The following is a 27,212-nucleotide window of genomic DNA, read 5'->3' as shown; positions in this document are numbered from 1 at the left end:
TGAAGAGAGGCTATGACAAAACTGGATTTAAATCACACCAGTGATTTTAAAGTATGTTCACGTATGGATGAATGCATGATTTTTGATTGTTTTCCAAAGCTTTGTGTTCTCACACTCGGCACTATTTGACATCTCTCTCCATATAGGATATACATGGATATTTATATTTAAAAATATATCTAGATCAATGGAAAAATCATGACAGACAACATTTACCTGGTGAAGATAAGCATCTGCCAGGGAACTGAGCCTGCTTCAGTTCAGTAGTCCCATATCACATTTTAAGTTTATAAAATCAGCGGTTTTCTCATCCCTCTGTAGACAATTCCCAAGTCTCTGCAAAGCAGATTCTTGGCCTCCACTTCCCTCACTTGGCATCTTGAGCTAGCGATTGGGCCCCTGACAGGATTGTCTTTATCAGCAGTTATTGCTCAGCCAAAAACTGTGCGGGGAAGCAGCGCTTTGAGGACAGAGTATATCTGAGAGATTTTTTTGGTCAAGTACACTTCAGAGCAGGCTGATCTCCTCTCAGAAGCTGCTTGAGCTCCCACAGCACCATGCCCAGCTTTGCAGGTGAGGATGTCAAACAGGTTGGCTTTCCCTCCGGGAAGGAGGTGGTTCAGGGCGTGTCGGCTGCCTCCTCATTGGGTGCTGCTGCGGGTTCCCAGAGTCTCCACACTCCCGGACGGGGCCATAAATACATTTCTTTGAAGGTGGGTGGCACCTACGGTGCTGCTCATGGGTTTGCCGTAGAGGAGTCCTCTGCTTTTGTTACTTCTCTTGTGCTAGAAGAGGTATTTAGGGACTTCTCTCTCTTCCTCGGTGCTTGAGTGTGATGGTGAGGGAACTCTCTGGGCAGAGCTGCTGACTCCAAGTGTCTCCCTCAAACCCTGGCACAGCAGTTGCAACATCTACCATCATCATTTGGAAAAAAAACAACCAGTGCAATCAAGACACTGCGTAGAAGACCATGGGGAAATTCAGAAGTATCCTTCTTTTGTGCTTTGGCTTTCTTCTAGTCCATGTAAGAGGTAAGTGACCTTTGCCTTGGCTTACTTCTAGGGTGGATTATTAAAAATAAAAAAATCCTCAAAACCCAAAAAGCTAAACCCGAATCCCTAAAAAAAAAAATGCTTGTTTATTTAGAAATGCTTGCTGGTGTTATTTTTGTTGCTACTATTTCATGAGAGGCATCCAAGAGTGTTCAGATAAGTACTTCTGCAGTTTCTGAAGAGATACATATCTCTTGGATGATCACTCATAATAGCCATGCTAGTTGGTGGGGTTTTTTGTTATAATTTCTTATTTTCTCTTTAGCGTTGCTCCCCTAAAATTATTCACAAGTTTGGACTTGAGTATAAACTGTTAAAATGGAAGCTGTAAAATGAGAGCTTCCAGGGGAACTTACATATTTCCAAAGAGATATTTAGTCAAATACTAACTTCATGTTTTTAGAGCTTTTCATGGTTATTGATATTTTGAAACATATTAGTTATATTGTAAAAACAAATTCTGATTCAGTTTAAAGATGTTTATGCTTTCATATTGGTGCACATGTTTTAATTATAAATTAGTAATTAATGAACCTTAGCCTACATATTTCTGAATATATAAAATTCACACACAAGAATACTTTTTTTTCCATGCAAGATTAATGAAGAATTGAATACATTTTGTACATATTTTTTGATGAATGAATAGCAGTTGGGAAAATGTAGTCCTTTCATATTGAGTCATTTTTCTATAGCCTAACATGATTTTCCTTTAGCAAAACATTGTGTAAAAGGTTTTTTGTTATCAAACCAAATAGGATCATCCTTGTGTGCATCTGCCATGTAGTGTACTTGTAACCTTTTCTTTTTCATATATTAGCATTACTTCAAAAACTTGTAACACAACATTTGCAGAAAGAAATCAGTCATTAACCACTAGTTCCAAAATAGCTGCTGCTGCTGCTCATCCCCCCACCACCCCAGATTTAAATGGAGTCCTTGGGAGACCTTTCAGTGATAGGCAGTGAAAAAACCGTTGCCTAAAACTAGTGCCATAGTTCCATTTTAACAAATGAGGAATTATTTGGAGGTCTTCAGCAAGTAATGACGCGTAGCACCAGCGGAGCAGTAGGACTGTGCTGGCCTGCCCTGTAGTGTGTGTGTTGTGAACAGCGATGATTCATGTGATCTCTCATCACTGGCATGCAGACTTTCCTGTTCTGGAGGGCTCTCTTACTTTGAATATTTCTGTTCAAAAAATCTAAGCATGGGCAAGCCAGCTTCCATATCCTCTATCACTTTAATTACAAGGATAGTCAGCCCAACCATTCTTGCTTTACACGCGTGCTAATTTAGAGCCAGTTCAGGCCCTGCTTTGGGGAAGAAGTCATTGCTGGAAGATGGTGTGGGCTTTGGGCACAGTCTTATGACTGTGGAAAGTATTTAATACTCTTTGAAAAGCAAAATTAATTATTTTAAGTCTATGGCAACAGCCACTGAATTTTATCATCAAAGTATTTACCATGTTTCAGGGAATATTTACAAGAACTACTTCTCAGTCCTAATGAAGACATGATATGAGAAAAGCTTGGCCATGCTGGTGAAAAGCTGGTCTAAGTCCTTATGACAGGAATGTCTATGTCATGACTCACCTTTTTATATACAGCCTTAATTCTTATCTATGCTGCAACCATCTGCGATGATAGCTTTTAGAAACCACTGTGCCACCATGGCCAGGCCAGATCACATCGCTCCCCTTGCCATCTAGCATTTCCTTTATGTCCTGCTATCTTCACTTAGTCAGCTAGACTACCTTGATGGACACATCTCAACAGAAGTGTGGCATAGCCAAGGACCACAGTGCTCAAGGAAAGCGAGACCTGATATAGTTCAGAATCTTACATGCTCACTGCAGTCTTCCATACTTTTATCTCTGGCTTTTGTTATTTCCAAGCTTATGCAGGTTACATGAAGTCTCCCGTAAAAGTTGAACTGCAACAACTAATTGTCTGAGTGGCTTTCAGCCCAACCCAAATGAAAGAAACTTCATAGAAACTTCTTCCACTGAAGTTCATGCTAACCTCCCATGTTGGTTACTGTGGCTCAGCTAATTTGAGGTAGTTCAGCTTTGGCTGTGTCTACGCTGCTGTCGTGGTTTAACCTGGCCGGCAGCTAAAACAACAGCACAGCCATTCGCTCACTTCTCCTCCCTATGGGATAGAGGAGAATTGAAAAGGAAAACAAAACAAAACAAAAAAAAGGTAAAACTTGTGGGTTGAGATAAAGACAGTTTAATAGGACAGAAAAGGAGGAGGAGGAGGATGATAATAATAATAATAAAATGATGAACAGCACAATTTCTTATCCCCTGAAGCTGATGCTCAGCTAGTTCCCAAGCTGCGCTGCCCCCCAGCCCACCCCCCAGTTATATATAGAGCATGATGTCATATGATACAGAAAATCCCATTGGCCAGTCTGGGTCAGCTGTCCTGGCTGTGTCCCCTCCCAGCTTCTTGGGTGCCCCCCACCTTCTCGCTGGCAGGGCAGTATGAGAAGCTGAAAAGTCCTTGACTGCGTGGCCACAACTAAAACATCAGTGTGTTATCATCAGCATTATTCTCATCCTAAATCCAAAACACAGGACTACACCAGCTGCCAGAAAGAAAATTCACTCTATCGCTGCTGAAACCAGGACAACTGCCCACTTAGGGTGTGGTAAGACACAGGTTAGGTCCTGGTCCCCCACTAACTGAGATCATGCACCTGTTTGAAACGTACTACAGGTCCCATTTGGGCCGTACACCTGTGTGCGTACCTGTAGTGGGGAAGCAGTGCAACCTGAGGGCTCTCTCCTGGATGGAGCTGGAAAGCAGCTGAGACTTCCACTCAGACCTGACTGCTCAGAAATGCTCCTCGGGTTCCCAATATAGATATAATCTACGTATCCATGGTCTTTAAGACCAACTGATAGATCACATGTTTAGTCAGTAACAGAGACAGTGCAAAGGTTGATGATGTTTAAGAAGCATTAACTTCGCTGCATCAGGTATTGCATGCTATGCAGGTAAAGGGAACAGCACTTATTGCTAACCAGTAAACCACGTAACCACTGTCCAGCTAAGGCTTACAGAGATGTTGACTCAAAACTATTTGTATTCTCAGTTAATTAGCTAGGCACTTTACGGGGAGAAAATTACAGGCCCATTTGGATTTGAGACATTAGGTGACTTAGTTTTATGAATATTGCAGTTTTCACTGGAGTTAAAAGACAGCATGGGGGAGGTGAAAAACACAGTCCTGTTATACTGCTCCATCAAGCTCCAGTCCTCGCTGTCGCTCCGTGTGAGGCCCCTGTGTACGTGCCGCAGCACTCGCGGTATCAGCAGGGATATATCAACTAATTTCATTCCCAATACCAGAGCTGCTATCATCTGTAGGCCTGTCAGTGCTATCGTCCAAGGGTGTGATTGCTGTTTGATAAATAGACATACCTGAACCGGGTGAAACACTAACAGCAGAGCTGTTGCAACATCAGAGCTTGGGAAGAGCTAACAACCACTGAGGTTACTCAGCTTCTCGGGTTCACTTTTCAAACGTTGCTGCCACATTGCAAGCCTGGTTGCAGTGCCCAAACTGCCTGTTTTCAGTATCTACTTTTCCCTCATTTGCACCAGCGATTGTCAATCCCTTCCCATTCCACTGAGGGTAATAAATAAACAAGTAAATCTCATAATTCTTTCAAGATTAAAAATCAGTAAAAATATCCCTTTCTGTGGCATTTTGCCTCGTGGTTAGGAGGAGAGAGATTCAGATTGTTTTGATCGGAGTCTTGCTTCTTTTCCACAGAGGGGCTGACAACTATGAATGTTATGGGAAAATACTATCTAAAATCTGATCTGTGGTACAATATCTCATGAAGGCAAATAGGCCATCCCAGTTGAAAGAAAGGGCTTGAGTCGGTTATGAAAATACAACAGTCCCACTTCCACTGTATAAGCTTTGCCTGTCATCAGTGCATTTTTAATTCCTGAGGAATTTATTTAAAAAGCTAAATCACAGCAAAATATTTTCAAGGGGCAACAACACTCCAGATTAAATGAAAACAAAGACCAGAGTAGGCATTAAATTAGCAGACAAATTAAAGCAAAGTCCCTCCTTATGTCCTAGGTCTTATAACATCAGTGGTGGAGGAACCAGCAGCACACACTCCACACCAGAAACAGTCTTGAGTTATCAGCAACAAAGCCTCCCAGATCACAATCTATATCACATCAAAACTGCAACTCTACCTTGCATGTTATCATTGAGATATGAGCCAGATATTTCTATTCACAAAGATTGTACAGGCCATTTTATTTCCTGAGCGTAATGGTAACAAAAAGAAGGCTGGGTCTTTGTTCAGAAATCCAACCCAGATCTGCAGAGCATTCTGCATGCCAAGACTCAATTTCTGTTCCCTCCAAAGGCTAAGCCACCAGATCCTCTTCTAAGTCTTCTGCTTTTGAAGTTCAGATGCCAATTTATCACAGAATCACAGAACCACAGGGCAGTAGGGCTTGGAAGGGACCTCTGGAGATCATCTAGTCCAAACCCCCTGCTAGAGCAGGATCACCTAGAGCAGGTTGCACAGGATCACATCCAGGTGGGTTTTGAATCTCTCCAGAGAAGGAGACTCCACAACCTCTCTGGGCAGCCTATTCCAGGGCTCGGTCACCCTCAGAGTGAAGAAGTTTTTCCTCATGTTCCGATGGAACTTCCTGTGTTCCAGTTTGCGCCCGTTGCCCCTTGTCCTGTCACTGGGCACCACTGAAAAGAGTCTGGGCCCTTCCTCTTGACATCCACCCTTTAGATACTCATAAGTATTGATCAGATCCCCTCCCAGTCTACTCTTCTCCAGGCTAAACAGACCCAGCTCTCTCAGCCTTTCCTCATACGAGAGACGCTCCAGTCCCGTCATCATCCTTGTAGCCCTCCGCTGGGCTCTCTCCTGTAGTTCCCTGTCTGTCTTGAACTGGGGAGCCCAGAACTGGACACAGCAAATCACCCTTTGCCCAGGGTCCTTCTCAGAGGCTTCTCTGTGCACTCCAGTGGCATGTGCAGAGGCTTCTTCAGCTCTGCAAAGGGAGCCTAATTGCTTTTCTCATTTAGTCCAAATGAGATGAGAGGTGACTCCTGAGACTCTGCAGAGACTTTGTTGCTGAACAGACCTGCTTGCTGACGTCCAGTAACTCTTTCCAGCATTATTCTTTTCCAGAAGACATGTTCTTAATGGCATGAAACAGAGAAGATGCAGGCCTTGCTTCTTTGCTGTCTCGCATCTTAAATGCGCAAGCAAAGAATGCGTATGAAACGCCCTGATCATCCTCTTCGACTTGGCAGTGTTACTAACCCCCTTGGAAGCAATATAAATAATTATGCCAATGGGTTACTGTGGCTTCAGGGGGCACAGGATTACTTATACAACAGAATTTCTGAAACAAATTCAACACGGTGTTAGGTACAGAATAGCACTACTGAGATCTGTGCTATCCATATCAAAGAGCTAAAGGTATTCTGCGTGTATCTTACCAGCGTACTTGGGATGAGGAACATTAAAAGACGCTCCGTGAGCGACAGAAATGACACAGCCTGGCGTCTCCCTGACCTCCTGCGTTATCTTCAGCTCCCTGGCTGTCCCTAAGCTGCCAGCTGGGGATTAGCCAGCTGGCAGGCAGGCAGGCAGGGGTCACTCAGAGCCCAACACCGCTGTCGCTTCTGCCCCGCTGTGGGTTTCAGCAGGAGCACTCACACAGGTCTCTTGTTTGGGCCTATCTACAGGTACGGCTCTCGCGTAACGTGACCATCATTTAGCCTGACACTGTCAGATACAACGGCCGAGAAGGGCTGACAGCTTCACAAAGCACACAGGGACAGAGAGAAGTTTTGGCTGAACAGCCCAGGCAGTGCCCTGAGCTCCGCTTCCTTGGGACACAAGGCTGAAAATCCGAGTTTCAGTAAGATGTGCAGACACATGGTGCTGCTTCATCGGAGATCCCAACTCCTCTGCTCCGCCTGTAATTTTACAGCACACACCAGCTTCTTCTGCACTCGCTCTGAAGCAAAACATAGAAAATTATATATATTTTATTTTACGTATGCAGTGCGTATCACATCATAAAGAATGGCAGCTACCTTTGAACAGCTGTTGCTTGTCCACAGCAAAGCAAACACCATCGAACTAGAAGATTTTCTTTCATGTTTGATGAGACCATGCTGCACAGACCTAAAGCACTACTGCCACTCATGCTTTATTAGTGCATCTTATTTGCTAGTAATTATTTAAATGTGTTCTTGTATGATTAAGTGAGAGAGACCTTTTCATTTCCCTTGAATTCAAACTATAAACAGAAGTGGCCTAGAAAAAAACATGAAGCCAATAATCAGGTCCATATGCTGTGGTCTATGGACTGGAACTTAGATCTTAATTACAGATTTTAAAGCGTACTCATTTTCCACCCCAACATCAAGGGGTTGCAATGGCGATCATTGTTTATGGAACGAAAGGGCCATGATGGAAAAAAAAGCTACAGTAACCTCATTAGGAAATATGGATCATGAGAGTATTACATCAAAGAAACAGTACCTGCTCATTGAGATTTTGTCCAAAGTGTCCACTCTGGGGCGTAAGCCTTTACGTTCTCCCACAACTTTTCTTACATGAGTAATTTCCTTTAAACAAACATAATTGCTTCCTGAATAAAGTTGGACCAGTAAATGGGCATGTTCTTAATCGCATACCTGGGAGAATACATCCTATTTTCTCTTACAGGGGAAATATGTCTCATGATTGTATAATCATCCGAAATTATCTATACAAAGAATAACTTACCATTTCAGCTAAAAAGAACACAAAATGGGTCCCATGAGCGATTTTGGTAACATATTGTTCCTTTTTAGAAAATTTTTGTTCTCATTTGTGAGTCACCCACTTCTTCCTCAGTCTCTGCCAGCTTCATAATGTTTTAAGCTCATTGTATTCACAAAACAATTCTTTTTTAATTACACTGAAGAAATCATTTTTGTTCTTGTTTTTAAATAATGTAAAATCAACTTATTTTCCCTTTCTATGTAGCTCACATTTCTGAGTTAGTTGCTTCTAATTTATTTGTAACACAGGTAATCCCATGCCAATCCTATGACTGCTAGCAATGCACTCAAAGCCCATTAATTTAATCATATTAATGACAAAAGGATTTATCTAACACACATGTGCATGTATGCATTTAAGATGTATGTCCACACACATGTATATAAACACACAGACACAATTTCTCATGGATCTTAGCTTCATTTTTAATACCAGACTATGCATATTAAATGCCCGAGAAGTTAGTTTCATTTGCCTGACTCTCATTTAGCAATATTCCCCATCTTATTTAAATGTGCATCATTTTAATGGCCACAAGCTGTGTTCATATGGATCCAGTGCAGGACTGAGCCTACTTATGGAGACTAAAAATTGCAGAGTGATGCCATGGTAGCCTTTTCTCAGAAAACTTCTGACGACAGTTGTAATGACAAATAGGTAACATCCACCTGCAGAATCCAGCCTTGTTCTTCACAAATCCTCCTCAAAACCCATGAGACCTCAGACCTTCATGATCAATCAGCTCACGGTTAAAGGGTGATGGATCCATTTAACATTTAGGTCACAATTTCAACCAGAGGCAAAAGACGTTGCTATCTGCATTTCAGTGACTGGATATTTGGGTCACATTTTCAGAAAACTAACGTGGGAGAAAGTTTGTGAACATTAAATATTCATGTGCCTGAGGACACAACTTTGCAGGGGACTGCCTTGATGGGGTAAGATGACCTCAGCCCTGTGATGCTTCAGCAGGATGTGTCTTATATTCAAGGGAACTTCCTTAAAAGCTGGGTCCGTGTTCCTGTGGCAAACAGCAACCACAACAGTCTCCACAGTAGAGCAAGTGGGCTAACAAGGATTTTATCTCACCAGCCTTCCATATATTATATTTAAAAGGCTCATAGAAAGTATGGGCATTAGTGAAAGCAAATGTCCTACCCAAAAGAATCATGCCTGTAAAAATAAATGCAGTAACTTTGAAATTTAAGCTACTACATTTTGATGCTTGGCTTTATGGAGTCTATTCTCCACTGACTGGCTGCTACAGAGAAGTCTACTGTTAGATCTTTAGGCCAGGTCTACACTTCAGATTTTTATAGGCGCAGCTACATGTGTTAGGTGGAGATGAGGGAATTACATCCCAAATAAGGCTGGCCGTGCCAGCAAAAGTTATGTTGTTAGTATAGTTCATTGTGTTTGAGCAACTAGTATAAACATCATTAAAACAGGTCCTTTTGCGATACAAACTGTATATCCATCTGGAAGGGTTGTTTCCTTAGCGTAGCATTTTCTCATTTGCAGATAAGGACTGCTCTGTGGTGTCAGGCAGGAGCTTATAAGCATTTTCTCAAATTCTCTGTTAGGAATCATTGTGGACCACCCAACAGAAACCACTATTACAATAACTTTATTTCTATGTAAAAACAGGGATACTCCCAGATGGAAGGCTAGAAGTGATGCCAAGAAACAGCATACTAGCCCAAAGCAGTAATAACAGGGATAACTCTGAGATAATACCTCTGCATAGCTAAATAATTTCATAACTTTATCCAGGTTAAAAAAACCAACAAAAACCACACACAAACCCCCCCAACCAAATCAAAAACCCAAAGGAACAAAGCTGTTTTCTCCCCACTAAAATTTCTTTCATTCTCATTTTCATCAGTATATTTCCAGTTGTTTCTATTATGGAAGCTGGTCCAAAAAAAAAAAAAAAAAGGCCATTTTTATATGTGGAAAATTAATTTCTTTCAGTCTGTTTGTTCTGTGAAGAAGCTTGACTAATTCATTTACTTTGTCATTTATCTTCAGAGTTCCCTGAAGTGACTGCAGTTCCTATTGAGCTAAATATTCTCTGAGTCTCTAATGTGTTTTTGTTTTTAGACCCACCATTTTGCAGATGAAATCTGGGCTGTTCAGCTATTTAACCATCTGTTAGCCTCCCAAATTAGATTCTTAAAATGTCTAGGTGCAGTCTCAGAAATGGTAATGAGCATTTAAAATTCTGCTCCACAAAATCTTACTCCTTGCAGTCATTTGATGTTATTATCGGAGGAAGTCAGGATGGAAGTCCAAGCAATCTTTTGGTTTATTGGAATATCATTTACCGTACTACACAGATGTCCGCATACAATCTGCCCATCTGTCAAGGTTTTATGTTTACACAGCCAAAGAGATTTCAATGTAGATTGCTGTCTTACTCTCAATCAGTCTTTCTGTGTTGGTGTCTGTTTATTTTATTACTTGGTTTATCATAAGAAATAATTAAAAAAAAAAAATCAATCTGAATAATTCCTGCAGGGGATTTTCTGGCTTCTTTTTTCTCTTCTTAAAATTTCTGTAGTTGTCTTTTATTTCTCCCTTGCTATCTCAGAAGAACACCTCTTGTCTTTTCCCACTTTTTTGATAACAGAGCAGACATACAAGGGAGAGGGAAATGCTGGTATTGTCCAGGAGAAGGGCAGATGTTAGTAACTGTTTCAGTATGCTATTTTGCTTTGGTTCTGATGCAATTGGAAGCATCTGCATCATCTTGTTTGAATTCCATAATCTCTTTTGATTAGATACCTCCTCCTGGTTGTTTGGTTTTTTTTTCTTTTCCCTAACTTCAAAGAAATATTGTACCTGGAAATTTTCCAGAGTCTTCCTTCACAAGACAATTTTGTTACATTCTCTTTACAGCATTAGGGCCTTGGTAGCTGCTTTCCATATCGTTAGTTCCTGCATGTCAGGACCTGTAACAAAAGAGCTGGTTTGGCCAACAGCTTTTCGGAGTTACAGAATTATTTCTGATGACTCAGTCTGATGAGAAATGGTTTGAATCCTGCCGGCGGTACCCTGCAGCAGCAGGAGTCTGGTCAGACAGCCTCTTTCAGCACTCAGGATGCCGGTCAAGAAGGAGGATTTATCCAGAGGACAAAATTAAAGGACAGTGAAACTTAAGTTGCTCTTATTGTTGGCACTTAAGAAGTGCTTCAGAAAAATATAATTTGACCCTGTAAGTTGAAGCAATGCCAGGATGTCAGCCTGCGGGTAGGGATCTGCATCAGGATTGAATGGTCCCATGGCTGGGCAGCAGCATGGCTGTGACATGGCTCAGGGCCAGTAAGGGCTGGTGAGGTCCTCAGGGCTCTGGCAAGGAATATCTTCTGAGGAAGCCTCTTGTCAATTTTATATATTTATGTGTTTTAATGGCTTCACATAAAAAATATAACCTGTCAGGGTCTTGGAATATTATCGATCTAAGGAGTCAGCCCAAAGGGTACTGGACTTAGCTGGGTTGGCTGAGCGGCCAGGGCAGGGGAAGGAGAGGTGACACTCCAAGATCGGTTCAAATAAGAGATAAAATGTTACTCTAATAACATTAATGGGAAAGCTTTATGCTGTTATCTGCTTTTCCTTTCCAAATACAGGTTTGTCATAATATTTTATAGGGACAGTTTTGCTTTAGAAGCCATTCACTATTTTGCATTCCAGCCTCGCTTTATCTTTTCCGTCAGACACCAGCTATAATTAAGTTCACAGACTTACGTGAAAATCCTCATGGGAAGCAAAATGTTTCTTCTCTGCGCTCCTGCACTGATTTTTATCTGAGGATCACACAGTGTTTTACCACTGATAATTAATCTTTCCAGGAGCTCTTTAACACAGGTGAGAGCTTTTATTTAGGAACAGTAATTAATGTGAAGAATGCTGTGAAGATGGACAGCACCTGCCGAGAAGAGAGGGCTGAGCTGAACTCAGAGTGCTATCGCGCTGGAGAACCTCTGACAACATCTCTCTGTTCCTCAGTTTCCCTGCTTGAACAATGACACCTTTCTTGCTGTGAAGTGTTCAAGACTTACCAAGAAAAACACTTCATTGAAGAGTTACGTATTAAGCCTTTTAGACAAGTTAATAAATAGATGCAGATCAAGAGGCTTACTCGATAGAGCACAGTAAAACATTTCTGCTTAGGGACGCCATGGCACGTCGTGGGTTTTTGCAGGTTGTGCAGGCTGATCTTGTATTTGGTGTGCTAACACAAGGACGGTGATGTTTCAGTCTGGCTGAAAACTAATGGATACATACTCTGCAAAGAGGTGTTTCATGAAAGCTGTGTATTAAAAGGAAAGTGGTAGATCGTAGAGAGTGGAAAGTAAAACTTGCATGAATAACTGTGTGTGTTCACGTCAAAGTCATATGCTTCAGTTTAATAAATTTTAAATATTTTCCAGTTTTATTTACCTGCTAACTTCAAAGGTCAGGATGCTAATCGCCCTGCTGTGACATTTAATGGCATCATTGTCACCTAACACGGAACAGCAAGGGTTCTTTTCTCCCCTTTCAGATTTTTTAAGGTACAGCGGAAACTAAATTAGGTAAATACATTTTTATATCTTTTACTGCTGGCACATGTTACAGGAAGAATTAAAAACCAAAAGTTAATTCACATTGCAAGTGATCACAAGGCAGGAAAGCTGCTCTCTGAAGCTGAGTAGTAAAACAATAATGAAGATATTAGAAGTTCTCACCTAATGATTCTGGTTTGCAAGTGCTGCACTGAAAGCTGCTTTCAACCACGTCCTGGCAACAGCCCTTGTGCCCTGTGACAGTCGAGCTGTGTTCTTCAAAGGCAGGTTTGCACAGCGGCTGAATATGGATAACACGAGAGACCAGCTTCTCTTTGCGCTACCTAAACGAATAGCTTCTGTGAATTAAATGAACCCACCTCGCGTGGTCGTTCAGGACTGCACGGCGCAGGGACAGCAGCTAACAGCTTGCTTTGCGCCTGCTCCTGTTTGGGTGGATTTTTCTTTTGTCTCTTACTGGTGTTCTGGCTTTGTCCAGAGCCCTCAGACCTGGAGGTCATGGAAACCTGCCCACTGACTGAGTCTCTTTCCTGCTGTCACCTTTCTTCTAGGTCAACGTGATTTTGATTTAGCTGATGCTCTTGATCACCCAGGTAGGTAAATCTCCTATCCTTATTTTACTATGGCATTTAGACACAAAAATAAATCTTAAGTCCTTTTCGCTGGGGACTGGGATATGAAGTGGCTAGTACTTAAAGATATACAGAACTTGGAAATTCTAGATTTCAAAGTTTCTGTCATGAAATTAAAATTTTCTTTAAAACAAACAAACAAAAAAGGCTTTGAAAACATATCCCTTCATTTTAGCTTCTGCCAAGATACATAAAGATTTATTCAATGCAGCTCTCTAGATTCTTTTGTTAAGTTGAAAAAGTTTAAGCTGTTATTGTTTATTGGTATGTCATTGTGTCCCACAGAAGACATAATTACCAGGAAGCCTACAGTGATCAGAAGACCGACAAGGCCTGTACTGAGTGAGTAATGAAGGCAATGCGTCATAACTCATTTTAGATATATAGAAACTGTCGCCCATGAGATTCTTGATCATATTTGCCAATGTACTGTAGCTGTGATGATTTGGGTGAATACTAGCTGTCTTCTGTATGTAAAGTGAGTGTTCTTTTGATAATTACCAATTACGCATCTTTACTGATTCCAGTAAGGCTTTAGAGCAGGACTGGCCACTGATGGCATTTTATTTCCTGAAGATCCTTTTCCCACTTTTCTAGCCTGTACTGAACTCCCTGGGGTACATAACCACGGGTAACTGTTGCTAAAAATGGGTAAATATTCATAGAATCACAAAATCTTTTAGGTTGGAAAATACCTTTAAGATCATCAAGTCCAACTATTAACCTAGTACTGCCAAGTCTACCACTAAACCATGTCCCCAAGCACCACATCTACAATCTTTTAAATACCCCCAGGGATGGTGACTCAGCAGCAGCCTGTTCCAATGCTTGACAACCCTTTTGGTGAAGAAATTTTTCCTAATAACCAATCTGAACCTCCCCTGGCACAACTTGACGCCATTTCCTCTTGTCCTATCACTTGTTACTTGGGAGAAGAGACCAACACCCACCTCACTACAACCTCCTTTCAGGTGGTTGTAGAGAACGATAAGGTCTCCCCTCAGCCTCCTTTTCCCCAGGCTAAACCACCCCAGTTCCCTCAGCCGCTCCTCATCAGACTTGTGCTCCAGCCCCTTCACCAGCTTCGTTGCCCTTCTCTGGACACGCTCCAGCACCTCAATGTCTTTCTTGTAGTGAGGGGCCCAAAACGGAACACAGCACTCGAGATGCGGCCTCACCAGCGCTGAGTACAGGGGGGCGATCACTTCCCTAGTCCTGCTGGCCACGCTATTCCTGATACAAGCCAGGATGGTGTTGGCCTTCTTGGCCACCTGGGCACACTGCTGGCTCATGTTCACTGGTTGTTGACCAACTTTCCCAGATCCTTTTACACCAGTCAGCTTTCCAGCCACATTCATGATGGTTGATAAAAGACTTAGAAAAGAATCAGAAAGAATTTGGGTATTCTTTCTTCTCCCTGTGTACTTACTTAATATTATCTGGTATTTATTGCTACAATGACCTGCGTCGGAAAGGAAAAAAGGCTCTGAGCAGTGGAGATGACAGAAAGGTTTTAGCTGTAGTCCTGAGGATGACATATGATGATTTTCAATGAAGACTCATTACTACTGAAAAACCCAAACCCCAAACAACAACAAACCCACACATGTCTTTATGATGGAACATTTTATGATAACATAGACATTTTTCACCTAAACTACACTGAAAGAAATTTCTGGCTATCAAATAAAATGCTTGAATCAGGAAATGATGGATAACATTAGCCCATACAATGACTTTCAGTCCTTTTCTGGATAAACATTGCAATAAGTCTTTACATACACGAAAGCAGTTACATTTTCCACATGATTCTCTGGTTCGTTCTTTGAACAAACAAGGCAGCATTTTGAAAATGTGGTAGCTACTAAATCCTGTAATGGTTGCATTTTTCCTTCCCACTCCATTTTGCAAAGAAAATCTGTGTTTGGACTGGATTAGAAGTGTCTGTTGTAAAGTAATGCTAGGCCATTGCCCTCTACTTAGCTAGCTGTCCTGACTTCCTTTTAAGTCAGTGGAGAGAAATCAGCATGTCTAGGGACAGTTCATATCACCCTAAATGTGGATTTGTTCTCATCTTAATACAGACATTTCAAGTAGGTTACTTGAATCATGCCCTAAATGACTCTGTCCTTAGTCAGGTTTAAAGGTAACCCAAGGATGCCAATATCTGCAGTGAAGCTCCCTTAGTAATGTGAAAGGAATTAGATTTTTAGGGACTCCTAAATCTGTTACAGATATGACAATCAGATGATTATCTGCCTTACCTGAATCAACTTCATTTATTCTTGGGAGTGAAGAAATCCATGTTTTCCAGATCATTTTGGAATCTCTTTTAGCACTGAAGAGGATTACAGGGAGTTTAATAGCAATTTAAACTAATTAAAAAAAACCCCAAACAAACCAAACCAAAACCAAACAACCAAAAAACCCTCAAAAACCCCACAACAAACCAGTGTTAAAATCAATTACTGGATTTGGAAATGTGCAGCAAGATGATACAAAAGTATGTCCTAGCATCTGCCTGATGCTTCATCTTAACCTCAGGGTTTCCTCTATGTCTCATTCAGCCGGTATCATTGAGAAATGAAGCTGTCTGAGATGATGATTTCGGTTGAGGTGGAGCCAGTTACTGTACAGGCCATGTCCTCTGGGCACACAGGAACCTCTGCCTGAGTTGAAGCTCTCCTGTAGGCACCACCCATCTAGTGTAACAAAATTCAGTGTGAAATTTAATGGAAGGAGAAGGTGACATTTATTTAAAAAATCTCTAAATAAGTTGATTTTACCTACTCACATTCATCCTGCCATTGATTTAATTCAGCCATACACTCAAACCCACATACTCAGGCGCACCTGAGTACCTGCTCAGGTGGTCTGGTGAGCATCACACGCAACACAGGACAAGGTACGCCAGCTACTGAGTCCTTATCCTGTCTCTGTGGTTCTTCTTGATCAGAAATGTCAAGCTAGTTTATGTATAGATCTTTCATACCCTTTAGGAATCATCAGCCATTATGGAGAGGTCCTTTGCCTCCTAATCTTGCTTACTTCAGTGTCTCTGAACCCTAGGCCAGGTTACTGCCCGGTGTCTGGTTTTGCTTGTTTGGGGTGCAGAGACTACGTCTACAGTCTATTTTCTGAGTGGACGAACAGGAAAAGTAGTGGAATAGGTGATACACTGCAACCCTTGGCTTTAGAGCGCCCTTCTGCTTTTCCTCTGCTGACAAGTCGTCTGTCCTGTCATCTTATCGGAGCACCGGGCTGCTGGTTTTGACAGAAACAACACATTCCTCAATTTTACTGCTGGGAATGGCAACCTTTATGTCTCTTCTTTTAACCCTTTGCTTTACTGTTTCTTCTGGTCCCTACAGACACACACATTTCCATTTGTATTTCATTTATACCAACCTCAACATTTCTGTAACAAATCTCTGCATGAACCCTCCAGAGCGTAAGCCTGCCTTTTACCTGAATTCTTCATCTCAATAATAAATTGAATCCAGTTTATTTATTGCTTCTTACAGTGTTAGCATTTGACGTGTAAAGGTATTTTTGAAATGCAACTCTCTGCTGGCCAGACTCAGATAGGATCAACACCCAGCTTGACAAGAACAAACCACGTCATGTAGTATGAATTTGATTATTTTCCTGCCTGATTTCCTGGTGACATCAAAGCATTTCTGAGTTGTTACACAAATGAGACTAGATACTGTGCAAAAGCAGCATCCCACTCCCTCTGGATATAAAGAACACATGAAGGCAGACTTCTGCATGGTGATGCATTTGGATGGATCTTCCTGGCTTCTGGAAATTCTGACACAATTATAATGAAAAAAATATATGTTTAATTGAATCTCTATCTAATTTTCTGTGGCAATAAGCATCAGTATCAAAATTCAGGTAGATTTTGCTGTCCCTTCTGATTCATTCCAGCACTCCACACTTATAAAGAGCAAGAAAGTTATTATATCCATCTAATGTATTTCTGCCTATTACTCAGTGACCTTTCAGAGCTCACCATCATTCCATACAAACCTAAAATACCACCCACGTACTCACATCCACACCTGCACACTGGAAATTGAGTTCCTCTTCGTCATGCATCTGCGGCTCATTGACAAATTGTTTATTGGATGGAAAATTCCACCCCAGGTATAGAGACGTGTACAGTGCTGGGGGGAATGTCAATAGCCTGTTGATTCACTGTGTAACATGCACACGCAGATATTTAAATATATTTTAAAAACTTTATAGCTCAGCCAAAGAAAAACAGACTGTCACCCCGCCTCAGACAGGCGCATATGATCGCTCAAAGCAAAATTTTTTATGTCACCATGACCTTTACACAAATTAGTTGATTCAATTCTCTCTCCCTAAGTAGATTTACTACTTCCCAGTACTTGTTCTTAAAATGAGCATTCAGTTTTTGCAGTTCAACAAATTACACTTGAGCAAAGCATGAATATATGAGTTTTAACCACGGACATAAATGTTAATAAATAAGTATATTTTAAAAATAGGCACATTTTAATATTTTAACATAGCTAATTTTATGTACTTGAAAAGACATTAAAAAGGTATCGATCCTGATTCTACTATGAGATTTATTCTCAGCTTATTTAAAGCAGGAATAAATTATTTTTATTTTGACTGGAAAATATTATCTCATTTGTCAATTATTTTGTGGGTAAATATTAAATTTTGTAAGAGTTTTCAAGAAAAGTTGAATACCTTATTTGAATTTGCACACCTGACCTGAAAAGCAGTTGCTTGTCCAACATTCAGTTGTTCATTTTCTATTAAAATCTAAAACTAATCTAATCTCTGTTCCCTCAGGATCTGTGTGGCTCACTTCTCTATATCTTCTTCCTTTTCATTTTTAGACAATGATCTTCATTTAGGAGATGCTCTTGGAGGGGGTGAGTATTCTCTTCTCTGATATAATGGTTGAGGGTTTTTTGGGTAGCCTTTTTCTGAAGTCTGCCTAATTTGTGAAGAGAGGTTTGAATACTGGAGGTGGAACTGTAGTGATGGGATTCATCACTACTCCTGCCTATGCAGCCCCTTTGCAGAGGTCACCGTGTGGAGCGGGGACGGCAGGATGGGCTGAGCCTGGTTGCCAGCTACGGGAGCTCGCAGGCCGGCCTAACGGTGCACACACAAGTCAGCTACAGTTTGCATTACCACGCCAGGCCACCACGGCCATGGCTGCGGAGAGGATGCATGGTCCATCCCACCGTGATGGTTCAAGGGGGGTGGCCTCTGGCAGAAGGCTGAAGACAACAGGTGGTGGCAGAAGTTTCTTCAGCTACCAAAAATGAGCCTGCCTAAGATTAGGAATCTGAGGTACCAGTGGATAGAGAGAGGTGAGAGCTTGTCGTAGGTCTGCTGATCCCAAATCAGATATGTGGGAAGGAATGGTTCAGAGATGAGCACTGATGGGTATGATACATCTTAGGCTTGAAGCAGTCAAGCTGTTGTAACCTGCTATAACTTCCAGGTATTTCTATAACATCCAGACCCGACCCAGGAAGTATTCACTGTACTGTCCTGAGCTGTGTAGACATATGAAATCCTTGACTTTGGGAATTTTTGCACCATATTTTGTTCAGCATATTTGGAGGTATATCAAGGATATGATTTACTCTAGAAAGGTTCTTGCGCGCTGAAATTTTCTAAAGTGCAAATAGTACAGAAGCAAAGCCTAAAATTCCACTTGAATCAAGGCTACATAAAGGAAAACTACTTCTCAGCCCATTGCATGGAACCTCTGAATTATGACTCCAGTTGCAGTGGTCTGGTTTACTCATGTTTCAGTCTTAGAGAACCATATTTTTGCATTGTTCTTTTCCATTTCCAGGGCTTTCAGCACTTCCAGACTTCCCTCTGGCATTTCATGCCTGTGTTTGAATGACATGTTAGTCCACACTTTATAAAGCTGAATCTAATTTTGTTTATAATTCCCATGTTTATACTGTTATTTCTTCCTGCCTGTACTCATTGTTCCATTCCTGCAAGTTTTTAATGAGTACTTTTATGAGAGGGTGGGTTTAGTATGTTGATTAAATTATTAATGATTAGCTTAAGTATCTTCATTAAACCCTACCTTTTCATTCAGAGGGTGGCAAATGATGTTTCCCTCATTTTTTATTTCTTTGCTGCATTTTCAGTTCAGGTTCTTAACTGAGATTCATACATGATATAATGGATTAATGATATGTACCTCATTATCAATAGTTCTGAAGACATCATTTTTTTCACTAGCTATGCCATAGAATGTATCTTCTTGTGCTTAGAGAAGAGTGAATAAGTGCAGCATCATAATAGAAATGAATAAGGGGATCAGTAGTTTTCTGGTTTTGTACCATGGTAAGTCTTAGTTCATTACACAGAGATCTGGAACAGAACAAGTCTCTTCTTCTATTGAATATAATTAATTGGCAAAGTCTGATTCAGCAAAGCTTTAAGACTCTACATAAAATCCATTGACTGCAGTAGGCTAAACTCGCACGAAGTTAAGCATATATCTAAATAATTTGCTGAATCAGAGCCGAAATGTTACTCACAAACAGAAGTGTTACAGTTAGCAGCTAGGCAAGAAGAAAACATGATAAAAGGGCATCTGGCATGCATTGAAGGTGAAAGAAAGATTTAAGGAGAGGGAGGGAAATTGGTATTTATATCTGTGACCTAACTTTGATTTATTCAGAGCTAAATTCACTGTCTGGCTATGAGAACAGTTAAACATGTGACTGAACTGGTTGGAGAAAGGACAGCAAGAGTGGACCTACCCTATATACGCACAGCAACAGCCCTGGACGTTAACTTTGGCAGGTCTCGACGTGAGTCAGCTCTTGCTACTCCAGAACTCTGTGTACAGTTTGGAAACTACTATTAATCATCAGATCTTTCGCTCTATCCAATACATCTCTTTCTAATACTTTGGCAAAAATTAAGGCCAAATACCAGCACAAAGTCCTAAATAACAAAGCTGAAGTCTGAATTAATTTTGTGCTGTTCAAGAGTAGAAAATTCATCATGTGTTAGATAAATTCAGCATCTGTTAGATGGAACTAATCTGCAGATCTTATTAATACCTGCTGATGGCACAGAGATAACCTGTTGCCTCCTGCCCAGCCCAGAACACCAGCTTCTCTGTCGGTTCTGCACAACTGCACTACTGACACCTACAGTAACACACTCTGCTTCCCAGCTGTCAGCATTAAACCATGTTAGAGCACTTGCCAGAAATACATGAAATATTTTCCTTCAACATTTTTGTGAATTCTTCTCTCATTTTAATTTTGAAAATATTCCCTTTTCACTTCCTAATTAGTTTTAGTAGCTAGCTATTTGTTGATATAGTGCTTGAGACTTTTTAACTAGTGACAAAGTCCTTTTTTTAATTCACTGGAGTACAACTCAGAAATAGGTATAAAATCTCAGGTTACCATATTCTTTATTTACAGCTCTCAGTTGTGTCTGTCCAACCGTCTAATGATATTAATTATCAATAGGTGACATCTCAAGAAAACCTTTATACCCACCTCTTCCACCACGACCGGGAAGCTATAGTAATTCTGGTAAGAATATCTTCTCCTAAGAAAATCTAGCACTATGAGCTGTTCAGAGCAGATATTTGGAATAGTTTACTCTCTTATTTCTTTATTAATAGTTTTTATCATCCCTTCCTTTCATCTCCCTTTTGTAATCACTGTTCCTGACCCAGTGTTTGGAAAGATTTTCTGAGTTTTAGTGTTGGTACCATAAAGCTTTTCTGTCTTCCCAAAGTGTGGAATGTTGACTCTTAAGTGTCATGAGACCAACACTCATCTTGTTTGCCTTTTAATTTCGGGTATGCGTACACTGAACCATGCTAAAGCTCAAATTTGACATCTAGCCACAGGGCGTGGATAAGCCTATGTTCAAATCCATACTGAGATGTGCATCTGAGATGGCCCTGGGGCTTACAACTAGTGGGGCTGGGGAGATGGAAGTAAGCCTGTATTGCTTTTGAGGGTGGTCTCAGACATCCACTTGAATAAAGAGGAAGTGGCACATCTATCCCAGCTACCACCATGTATCCCATATTTACTTCTGGGATGTAGCAGTGATCCGTTGACAGGTCCTTCTGGAGTCTTTCCTGGAAAGGACCCACTGAGTTCCTCCTCCAGGAACCACTGGGATTTGAGATGTCCATATTATATAAAGATTTGTGCTAGTGAGAGCTCAAGACCACGCACATCCTACAAGTGCCAATACAGATGCAAGATGGGTAGACACCAACAGTTTCAGTACTCCAGCTTCCAGGTGAATTTGAATAGGTGACCAAGACACCCGACCCACCCGCCATGTGGAAGCTGGGATTGCAAAGGTCCCTCACCCCTCCCTAGTACATTACAAAACAACTGCACAAGGGAGCTTAAGGGGCTACCATTGATCAGATAATTTTGCAACAGAAATCCTAATCTTTATCTTGCAGGAGGTTTTGATGACTCAGATCTCCTTGATGGGAAGCCTTTACCACCACACATAGCAGGTAGTATTTGCCAATTCTCCTTGCAGCTTCTCTCTAATACTTGTAACTTGGAGCTGGCTGGTTTTGCTTTAGTGGTAATCTGTTTGTCACTTGGACAAGACTCTGCTATTTTTATTTAGAGTAGTTATCCTTCTCCACAAACCATGGTTTTGAGCCTGAAGCTCAAACTTGAAACACATTCCTAAACATTCTGTAGCATCCTGGCATATGCCAGAACCTTGCAGGATGAATCCCTTTGAATTCAACTAGGACAGTCCCAAAGCAAGGGGCTTCTGCTGAGAACTGAAAGTAGATGCACCAGGACTATGATCTTGACTTAAATGATTGATAAATCATCTGGTTGTCTGGCAGTAGAGAATAGCTGAGTATACTGGCCTCCCACTCCCTGTAATACAGACTGTTAAGTATTAACCTTTTTTTTTTAGAAGATAATATTCTTCTCCAAAACCAAAATGTCAGGGGGATGGACGTTTTTTTCCTCTGGCAGCGCAGCTGTCAGCCAGGACTGGAAGGGGAGCTCGTCTCTCACAGTCCTGCCCGGCCACCCCCTTTCACCTTCTGTACAAAATCACACTTTGCTGAGTAAAGACTTTGTTCTCAAAACAAGATGAAAAACATTTCTTGATGAAACTTCACCCTCTGTTCCAGGAGAAGAGGAGCATCATTTCAATCATGGAGGAAACACAGGTATAGTAAACAATTTATTCTATAATTTGTTTCCAATCATCATAAAATAGTAAGAAAATGTTAGCCCTATAAAAGTCATACATATACTAAATTAGGCTTTAAGAAACCATTTTCACACCAGCTGTAATGTAACAAAATTTCTAGTCTTCTGCTTAATTCTGTTTAATGAATTGCCAATGTTTCACCAAACAATTCTCATAGTTTGGGAAAAGCACACCTTAGTAGAGAATATGCTTAAGTCAAACCATTTCAGTGCCTCTGAAAAAAATCTCTCTCTTTTTCCACAGATTCAGGATTAATAGCTGGAGTTACATCTCCTATAATTTCTGCTTTTGTAATATTAGTTGTTGGATCGATAGCGGCCTACTCCGCTTATAAGAACAAGAGACTTTGTTTCAAACCGCAAGGTAAGACCAAATCAGTTTCCAGCTTTCCAAATTGATTTAGCACTGGAGCAGATGGGAATTTAACAAACAATTTCAGTGGGGGCAGAAATAGGTCAGGGATGAGGGCATTTGAAAATCTTGTCCTAAACAACCTCACTGGTCTGTAAAGATACTGGTAATTAATGTTCTTCACCAAGGACAAGTATAAGAAGCCATAACATGCCCAGAAGATGGATTTACATCACTTTATGAAGGAAATTACACGATGTGAGATCCCTGCCACCACGGAGGTGACTGACTGCTCTGGCTCTGTGTGTGGAAACCAGTCTGTGTGGCCCAGATCAGCCTTGCTGGGGCATCCCCATGTATCCTCTGGCTGGGACCCCCATTTCAGCTCTGGCCTGGGTGGGCCTGTCACGCCTGCCCCGGCCACTAGCCCGGGTGGCTCGATGGCTTTCCTGGCTTGGCCTTGGGTGGGCCGGTTGCCTTGTCTTCATCTGACGATGGCTGGCCCATGCATGGGGCCCGTTTGCCATCACTGCCCCTCTATGCGTGCCCACTGATGGGGAAGCGACGGCCCAGGCTCCCCTGCAGCTGCCCTCGGCTCCCGGCTCTTCGGGAATGGCCCAGCCCTGGCCCTTAGCTGCTACAGAGGTCAACTTAAACCTCTAAGAGTCGTGTTATTTGTTCCGTAATGGGACTAACGACTAAGGCATAAGTGAAGTGCAGGAGGTGTGCGGAGAAGCTTCACAGGCATTTCTGAGAGATCTGGGATCCCCTGGTGCTTCTCAAAGCCTAGGCCTGGGGCTGCCATAGTGGGCTCTGGGGGGCACCTGCTGGCCCGGCACTTGGGCAGGGTTACATGGGGGACGTCTAGCTGGACCTTGGCTCAGGCTGCCCTGGGGGAGGCCGGTCAGGGCCATGAGGCTGTCTGTGCCCTTGGGGTCTGACAGTCACTAATTTTCCGCTGTTTCTATGGCTGGGTGTAACTAAAGCGTCATGTCAGTGATCCTGCGGCCCTCTGGAAGCGGGGAGTGAGACACACAGGGAAGGGTGTCTATATGTCTCTGGGGATACGAGGTTCCCACCTCCTGCTGCCTCAACAAGACCAGAGCAAAAAGAGACCAGAAGAGCTGGCAAAGGGCATCCATGGTGGAAATGCTGAATGTTCAATCTTCATTTTTCAGGTGGGGCTACAGTTTAAATTGCTGACAGAAGAGTTGCCCTCTGATCACAGGTGACATTCAGCCCACAGATCCAACAATTTTTTTCTACTATATGATTCTGATACAAGAAAATCTTCCTCTAATGAACGTTCCGTCAAGATATAGCAATCCTACTTTCTTTTACCTGACGTCGCTCTCACACCTTGAGCTTTACGTCATCAAAGACATGCTTAAAACGTCTGGGGATCGTATTGAACTACCCAACTTGCATTCATAAAGATTGGATATAGATTTTGATTCAGAAGTTATTTTAAACAACAAAAAATCAAGTTTAATATAAGCTAACAATGGAAAGATTTGTGAGCATTTGAGTCACCGAACAATTTTTTTTCCTGTTTTCAAAATTAGCCAAAATACTTAATTCTTCTGATAGAATAGGAATAGGGAAATTGTCGTTTCCATTCATACATGTTGGGTTTCTTTAGTATGTTTCTGTATTGTCCATAATGTTTACAGAAAATTTAAACCTGTATAAAGGATTACAAATTTTAATGCCTTTACTTTGTATTTATGTCTGAATTCTAGCAAAGTGAAAGGAGCTATAGATGGAAAATTCTTTCTTAATTTTAACATATAGCATGAAAATAATATGTACATTGATGAACCACTGTCTAAAAAAATAAAAATGAGGGGAACACATGCTGATTTTATTTATTTATTTATTTATTACTGAAAGGATGTTTAGCTCTTCTCAGAAACTGGAATTTGATGTAAATTTTGTTTCTCTTCTTGAAAACTCAGGTCCTGCTTTAGGAGCCTTTAAAGGCATTATTCTGGCAGGCTGGGTTTTTTTAAGAACCATATTATTCATAATTTCCATAAAGGGAAAATAGGTACAAATTTTCAGAATCATTTAGAACAAGGCTGTGACACTTTGTTCTATAAAATCTGTATCACACCAACTTTTAAACTTCTTACATATGTGGAGGTATGGTTGATACTTACAGTTTTGCTAGCAAGGCTGTTTCATCTTTTCTCCTTCTTCCTGATCAGCCTTGCTGTGCTAACAAATGTCCTTATGTAGACAAATCTATCAACAAAAACTAACACTTTTGCCATCTCTCTGCTTCCATTTAGCTAACTGAATCAAAATACTAGCAAATGAATGAAATGCAGATGAAAGCTGGCCAAACTAGTAGCTTACTGACCTAATTCTGCAATACAGCCATTTTAGCTAGCTCTTTAAAGCATACAGGAAATTGGTCTTCATCTTATATGTGAAGCATGCTTTTTCTTACTGAAATTCCATGTAGATGGAGGGAAACATGATTTTGTGTTTATTAAATTGTTGAGAGAAAGACATCACCTGAAAAAGTACTCTCGTCATAAAATAAAATACTATATCCAAATTATATTTGAAATAGATATATATCAGTTGCTGAGGAGATTACCATCCTCTTTATTTTGATCCTAAAAGTGAGAAATGATAATGTACATCAGTTTAAATATGGAAACATCTTGACAACACACAAACAAATGAGCACCTTTGTGGCTATCACTTTCAACTTATGAATAATAGTATATTTTTAATATGGTTTTCCAGGACACTTAATATTTCTTTAAAAATATTGATTTTCCATGTTAATAGTTAAACCAGATTGATATATATTTTGCCAGGTAGACATAAAGTTTTGATTAATGAAATGTTAAAATGTTTTGCAGTAACCACTTCAGTTGTTTGTTTAACAATGAAAATATGTATTTTGCCTCTTTCTCTTGAAAATTTTCAATAAACACATTAAGGTGATCTGAGCTGTATTTGGTTTGTTTCTTACTTTCTGGGCCATATGCTGGCTGATACCTTTCACATACGAATTCATCTATGTCCCGCTAGGGAAGAGAAAGAAATGCTTCAAAATGAAGACTTTACGGAAAAAAAGAAAACAGCTTAAGAATTTTATTTTATTTTTTTTCAGGAGCAAGTCTCCAGAGAAGGATCTATGTGCATTATTAACATTTTTGCTTTTGAAAAATTATTATGATTTATTTAAATTTTTTCATAGTATTTTCAAAAGAATTTCTTACTTGTGTTAATATTATTAGCCAAAAAGCAGATTTTATTATGGAGAATTTGAGCAAAACCCCTGAACCTGAACTGGTAAACCCTGCCCACCCAAATGTTTAACCCTCTGAAGCACTTTGGTCTAATTGCATCAACATACGACCAATATACTGGGCACACTTTTCAGTGTTCGTTTCCCTTTTAACTAGGATGATGATGATGATATGTTTTAACATTTACTATAATAATAATTTCAGTTAATTGGGGGTTTATTTAGGGAAGCTCTAATGAATTTAAATCTGGAGGGGAAGGAAGGAATATAAACTAGCTGTTAGACCATCAGAACTCCAGCTTGTATTACTGGCTCTGACATTTAAATTTTATTCTATACTGTGAAAAAGTTGCTGGTACACAGTAAAACAGAAAATCATCTAAATGTAGACATTGCTTTTACTACCAAGACAATGCTTTTATTGATTATAAAGTCCCCCAACTGAAATAGGTCTGCCAGTAAAATTACCTACAATAGCTATCTTGCTACTCATAAGCATAGTTTAGTTGTCCCATCTGTATCTGCAGATGATGAACACATTTCCTGAGAATTTTGTTTCTGCAGGATAAGTAAAGCTTGATTTCCTGTTCATTTGTGTCCTCCCTTCCCTAAACACCTCTGCCACAACTGGAGCAGTGACATCCTCTTCTCTGGTGGACCTTTAGGATACTCCCAGTGTGTGAGAGAACAAGTGCTACAGCTTGGACTGGCCACACGCAGTTGGATAACTGATCACTTGCAAGCTGCTGGAAATAAACGTTTCATATTTAAAGGTATGTGCGCTTTCTTCAGTGACACGCTGTCTTAAATGTCTGTACTCTCCTAAGCTCTTACTGATGGTCACAGAACAGTTTGACACAAAGATGCCTCTACTGAACCAGGTCAGTAGAGATACGCTGTGTGAATATATGTGCATATTTATATATGTATGTGAAAATATATATAGCACTTTGAACAGCACAAACTCTCTGAAAACATTTATTTATATACCTGGGTGACAAGTTATCCGACTGTGTGTACCCATAGGGGTTATGGTGGCTCAGAGAGGTTAAGGGACAGACTCCCTTAACTCGTGGTGAATCCCACGTACGCGGGTTACCCTAAGCCATGCTGCAGTCATCCTACTCGTGCTCTAAGATCTTTTTTCCCACCCCTTGCAATCTTCACCATCAAAGGTGTTGAGGTTTTCCTCAAAGGGCTGCACGGAAGAGTCTCCCC

The 27,212-nt window shown here is 40.9% G+C and overlaps 1 protein-coding gene across 1 annotated transcript; it reads left to right on the top strand.

The window, feature by feature from the left end:
- The first annotated feature begins 691 nt into the window (after positions 1-691).
- On the top strand, positions 692-25,663 carry XG (Xg glycoprotein (Xg blood group)). The gene is made up of 9 exons (XM_054843413.1): positions 692-1,031; positions 13,022-13,063; positions 13,388-13,444; positions 17,986-18,021; positions 20,620-20,685; positions 21,585-21,641; positions 22,290-22,328; positions 22,616-22,735; positions 23,902-25,663. Exons 1-9 carry the CDS (start codon positions 971-973, stop codon positions 23,916-23,918), a joined length of 495 nt encoding a protein of 164 aa, XP_054699388.1. The 5' UTR covers positions 692-970; the 3' UTR covers positions 23,919-25,663.
- The last annotated feature ends 1,549 nt before the right edge of the window (positions 25,664-27,212 follow it).

This window comes from Grus americana, chromosome 1 (genome assembly GCF_028858705.1).
Source record: "Grus americana isolate bGruAme1 chromosome 1, bGruAme1.mat, whole genome shotgun sequence".
NCBI lineage: Eukaryota > Metazoa > Chordata > Aves > Gruiformes > Gruidae > Grus > Grus americana.
Note: the sequence above shows the minus strand (reverse complement) of the source record. Positions and strands in the feature narration are given on the sequence as shown.